Source organism: Rhyacophila brunnea, unplaced genomic scaffold (assembly GCF_057557595.1).
Source record: "Rhyacophila brunnea isolate RB1 unplaced genomic scaffold, BYU_Rbru_1.0 scaffold_6, whole genome shotgun sequence".
Taxonomy (NCBI): domain Eukaryota; kingdom Metazoa; phylum Arthropoda; class Insecta; order Trichoptera; family Rhyacophilidae; genus Rhyacophila; species Rhyacophila brunnea.
In genome coordinates this window covers 5,000,805-5,007,036 of record NW_028233276.1, presented here as the reverse complement: position 1 = coordinate 5,007,036, position 6,232 = coordinate 5,000,805, and the positions used below count along the sequence as shown (strand labels likewise).

General features: G+C 39.6%; 1 protein-coding gene across 1 annotated transcript; it reads left to right on the top strand.

Annotated features, from left to right (window-relative positions):
• Positions 1-4,447: 4,447 nt before the first annotated feature.
• LOC147065136 (protein CFDP2-like) lies at positions 4,448-5,621 on the top strand. The gene is made up of 2 exons (XM_085956934.1): positions 4,448-4,550; positions 4,993-5,621. Exons 1-2 carry the CDS (start codon positions 4,448-4,450, stop codon positions 5,619-5,621), a joined length of 732 nt encoding a protein of 243 aa, XP_085813060.1.
• Positions 5,622-6,232: the final 611 nt, after the last annotated feature.

Genomic DNA, 6,232 nt, shown 5'->3' with positions numbered 1-6,232 from the left:
AAAATACGTAATAAAACCATCGTAATACAAGGAACACACATTAGAAAATAGGTAGGTAAGTAGATTATAAATACAATCACATCGTATAGGTATATTATTTATGTAGTTTCAACATTAAATTATTTAAAACCAATAAAGACATCTGATAAAATTCGTATTGAATCTAATTGGAACAGGAAACTGGCGCCACATGTTGTAGAATACGTACGTACATACAAATGTATTCCACGGTGAAATGTTCAACGAAGAACTCGTCTTTTGATAAAATGTTATACGAACTCATGTTTCACATACTGCGGCGCACGAATAAGTGTCCCACGATGAACTGCATACGTACAACTTACATGTAACTATTTGACGGACATAAACAGGAAAGAAGGTTAAAAGATTCCTCAAGATGTATTATATTGAGATTCACGTAGCGTACTGTCATGTTGAAACAGCGAGAAATTTAGTCTATGGTTTCGTCATTTTACAGAACATTTTGAACGATCACCACCTCTGTTAATTCAATGATAGAGAGTGCCAACCCTAATGTATTAGTATTTTGAATTATTATTTATTATTTATACTAATTTAAATTAATTTTAACAGTTTCTACGTGTGCATACGTTAAAATTACTTGGGATGATATATCCATAGATAATAATTTGAACAGAACCCAACATGCAGACCATAGATAATAGACAACATTATTATAGAAAATACATAGTACCAACCGCTAAAAGCAATTTTGACATGAGTCGAAAACGTGTAGGCTTGTAGAAAATGATAAAAAACGTTCATGAGTCATGCAGGTGTCGATGCAGTGCGGTACAACGTGAGGTTAGACTATCCTCCACGTAAGCTTGCCATTGTACACAGTGACAAGGATTTGTGTGTGTACGCAACCGTATAAATGTATTAGTAAAAGCCGGGCACTCGATTGGTTTACACACGTACGCCGTATAATAATTGTATTAGTAAGTTCCAAGCACTCGATTGGTTTATTCAAGTTTTCATTCAAAAACATCTATTCCAAATGGCAAGGTTACGTGACGGAGACTCAACCTAATTGTTGTTCTGGTGATTTCGGCAGATTTTATTAACTGACAAATGTTCAAAATGTGCTACGGGATGGGAGCATCAGTCTGATAACATTTTAAAAGCCAATAAAAACGACATTACACACTTTCCTGCGTAGCGGTAGTCTACTGTGACATCACGTGATAGTACCTACGCAACGAGCATCTCAATATAATCACAGCTTCAGAGTAATTATTTTTTATTTGAATTATAACGAGGTCCGTAAAAATCCTAGATTCTGCCGATTGGGTGACGAATCAAAAGTAATTATTTTATTTAAAAAAAAAATAACAGGACATTTATTTTGTATGTAATTTATTTAAGTATATAAGTTTTACAACACATTAAAAATAATCCAATGATTATTATAATACATTAAATTTATCATGTCGCATTGGTGGTGAACTGACTATTCTATATATTGTATTAATTATATTTATCTAAATGGTTTAATTTTATCAAAATCAATTGGACAACATGAATTATTATAGTAGTAAAGAATGATATGTAGTATTACATTATAGACGTGGAATATCTCAGTTTACCACCAATCCGGCGATATAACCTCGTTATAGATAACATTATTTTCATTCATTGAATTAAAAAAAAATTACAAAATTTGAAATACAGCTTTAGTTTTGTGTCTGCATGCAGTGGTTTACAAACTGTGATTCACATAAGTACTTATTTAATCACGTCAGAACATTTTTATTATAAAATTGGCTGGATATTGCACGACCAACTTCAATATTCATCCAAAAAATGGGTTTGATGACAATCTGCGAATTGTCACAATTAAAAAACGAAATGACTCAAGTTCTATGTGTACTCTAACGAAACAATCCAAAAAGCCAGTGGTTGCGTCAAATTGCGGTGGTCGTAATCCTTACTTCCCACCTCCCTCAAATCCCAGTATTATTGTTACAAGACCAGACAATTAGCAATTATTACCGGTCATGATAAACCGTGACGCAAATAACATTTAGTGAATTCAAGACAGCCGTCACCTCAATGTCAAGAAAACGATCATGCGGTGCCCAATCCGTTGACATCTTCCCAATTGATGAGGGTGACGTGTTTAGATTTATAATGTTTGAAGAGATACAGTTCAAAGGCCGGGCCTATCTACCTTATCAAAAACACCACCGATACCATTTCCAGGATACTTCGGAAACATGAAAACGTCGACAAAGGTCCGAAATATGTGAAGACCAGTTAAGGACTCGCAATCTTAACTTAACTGTATACCAGTTAAGCCGTCGCGGATGCCCAAAAAAGTATATAGGCCAAACTTCTAGAACAGTAAAGAAGCGTGTGAGTGAACACGAGAGGGCATAGCGGCTTAAACATTACACGATGTCAGCAATTGCCGAGCACTCGATGGATACAGGACACAAATTTGACTTTGAAACCAAGATATTGGGTCGGAATAAAGGATTGATTGTTAAAGGAGGCCATTGAAATCCATAGAAACCCTGAACATATTAATATGGATGATGGATTACGGTTAAAAACGTCGGCACAAAAGTCGCCGGCACTATCAGCAAAATCAACATGACAGATTACTCTGAGCAACATTTGCTCTTAGCTAATCGGATTCCTTTTGACATTCTTAGAGCAACGTTTACATTCATAGACCTCCACTATATTTTCATCATAAAACATATCATCTCTTGACGACGGCCTCTGCAATGAGCCCGAAACGTCGAGTGAAGAAGGACATACGGTGGAAACCCAAAAATCTACTACGATAGTGTTTAGATTTATTAATAAAACTTAAGAATACTCGCTCTTTGGGACTGGATAATATCCCAACATTTTTTTTAAACGGCTGTACTTTTGTAACTTTGTCAAAGGGCCCACTTTCATATATATTTAACTTGACAATGGAGACGGGTATCTTTCCGGAAACATGGAAGATGTCGAAGGTTACTCCAATTCAAAAGAGTGGTACGGAATCATCAGTGGAAAACTATTAGGCCGGTAGCTGTTCTCTCTGCACCAGCAAAAGTTCTTGAGATGATCATGCACAGCATGATGTCTCCAAGGATTGAATCATTTATAATGAATGAGCAGCATGGATTTAGAGCAGGCCGTTCAACGGAAACAAACCTGATAGTATTTACTGATTATGTGTCATCAGCACTAGATAGAGGCAGCCAGGTTGACTGTTCTTACAATGATTTCTCGAAGGCATTTGACAGAGTCGATCACAATATTCTGATGGAAAGACTCCAACTAATTGGATTGTCTGACCGATTTCTCAGGTTATTCGGGAGTTTATTTTAAGAATCGTCAACAATACGTATCGTACGGCCTTTATCAGTCACAGACATTTGAAACATTTTCTTGTGTGCCTCGGAGCTCAAACTTGGGGCCATTGCTGTTCACGATTTTCATAAATGACATAACATTGGTAATTAAAAATACTATGTTTTTGTTGTTTGCTGATGACTTGAAACTCGTTTACGTTTGACAGTAATCTGACGTTTAGTGGTCATATAGATACCATTTGTAAAAAGGCGCTAAAAATGTTGGGCTTTGTCTTGCATACTTCCCGGGTCTTTTCGGATGTTATGGTACTAAAAATTCTCTTTAACTCCTTAGTTAGAAGCAGACTTGAGAGTGGGTCTATCGTTTGGGCCCGCATCAATTGAAGTACGTCCTTATGATAGAGAGACTCTTCGCAGTCATGGATGGATTCACTCGACACATCGTGTATCAACAGATACAGATACAAGAAGGCAATAGTCCAAGCTAACAAGGACCACTGGAGAAACTTCTTTAACATCAAAGGGGGTTCGCATCTCTGAGGTCCTCCATACCGTGCCATGAAGCTGGGACTCAGCAACGTCATGTGTGGTACCGAGAAACCTTAAGGTGGTCAGTATGGAGTCTAAAATGGCTACGGCCCTACTCGAGGCGCTTATCCCTATGGACGATGAGTCCAGGGATGATGGTGCCATAAGATGGCCCGCTCTGGAGCTAATCTTTCGATTAATCACTCATCGCTGCCATCCGAACAGATCAACCATATTATCCGTGCGTTAAGCGCTGGCAAGGCCCGAGCCCCAGACTCCATTGACAACGTCCTTGTCAAGCGCACACGGGCCTTCGCCGCCCCAGAGATTATGAATCTTTTTAGTGGCTTCATCAATTTGAGTTCAGAAGAGGAAAATTCACAGGGACGCCATCAAGAAAGTGATTGCCATAAATGTTGTTTACCCGTCGCAATTGCAATTGCGTCTGCAATCTGCATTGCAAAATTTTGCTCAATTTAATTAAAATAGCATTTAAACATTGTGTATTTGTTTAGAGGCAGATGTGTGGCGGTCTATACTAAAAGACTGACACTTAAACTATTGATAATATCACTTACAACATGCTTTTCTTTGTTACAGAGAAGGGGTCGGCCGAGGCTAGTGCCAAATGGCGAGCCGAGGCCAAGGAGAAGACGGGTTCGGCTAAGCCCGGAGTTCACGGGAGTAAGTTATTTATTTACTTGGTTTGATAATCATTAAGTGCACGGTTGTAATGACTAACAAAAATATTTCACATGCATGAAATACCTACCTACTATGTCAGTTGGATGGGCGCAAAAAGCCCTCTCTTGCCTCGGACACCGAACAGACAGGATCTCGACTCTCCAGCCAAAAAGACCGCGCCGATAGCACGCTAAGCAACAAGCATCTTAACAAGCAACGGACAAGCATCGGACCCCTGTTTCCATCTTGACGACCTCACCTGAATTCGGTAAACGATTTTGTTTTGGAACCTACAACATCCATATTCTAAATGTCCCTGGAAAGGCCGAGCATTTTACAGAAATACTCTGTCAATACAAGTTAGATGTTCTCGGGATCAGTGATCAGTGATCACTAGCATTGGCGATAAGTTTATTCGTGGGTTTCGTCTATTGTACTCCAGACACGCCACTTTGCAACGAAGTGGAGTCCAAGGAAGCTTGCAAGCGCCTCACCAGCTGGGAACCTTTCTCCGAACGTTTACCCCGTGCCACTTTCAAGACTAAGTTGGGCTCCATCACTTTTCTGCAGTGCTATGCTCCCACAGAGGCTGCTAGCGATGCAGATAAGGATTCATTTTACGAAAGTCTGGCGGAAACCGATGGAAATATCCCCAGCTGTGATCACGCAGTTATCCTTGGTGACCTAAATGCCAAAGTAGGACCTGATCCCTCGCATGGAACCTTTGTGCTGGGAAAACATGGCCTTGGCCAAATGAACGATAATGGTTCCCGTCTGGTAGATTTTGCCTCCATAAACGGCCTTGTGGTTGGTGGTAGTCTTTTCCCCCATAAGACCATCCACAAATATATATGGATATCGCCAGACGATAATAAGAGAAACCAGTTCGACCACATTATGGTCAAAACGAAGAATCGGCATGAACTGCTAGACGTGCGTACATATAGAGGTGCAGACATCTATAGTGACCACGAACTCTTGGTAGGGAAATTCCGTATAGACCTTAAACGAGTCCCAAAACCCAAAAGAACGGTCAGACTCGATGTAGAAAAACTTAAAAGTTGTAAGTAAGCGCTTACATGATGCTCGGACTCTTTCTGGTACGTCTTCCATCGACTCGGATCCCGTGGAAGGAAAATGGACATTATTCCGGGATGCCATCACTATTGGTTGTCAAGACGTACAAGTCTGCGCCCTTAATCTGTCAATTTAACTGTACTAACACCTCATTACAATGTCTCAATTCATCGTAGAAAATGTAGATTTGATGTGTGTCATCAGACAGTAGTCAGCAGTCTGAAATGATTGCAATTTTATTAAAAAGGTAGAATCAAAATTCTTACCGATCAAGTTTATAATAAAAATAAATCAGTGTAGTTAAAAAGTGCAATTAAACCAAGTGCAATTAAGCCCAGTGATATTGTACCAGACGTACCATTGCCAGTGATGTCACCTACACCGGCAGCGCATGCACTAGCGAACGACACTATTTGCTTCTCGCTCTCGCCTCCTGTGCCGGACCCGAGATCAACACCGCTACCAACATATTATTATGCCAAGACGACACGATCCCAAACGAAATTGAAAACAAAAATAATATCATAGTAAATCAGGGCCCAGTACCGTGCCAAATACAACACAACCCCTGACGAAAAAGCCGGGTGATTTACCTCGGCAGAAAA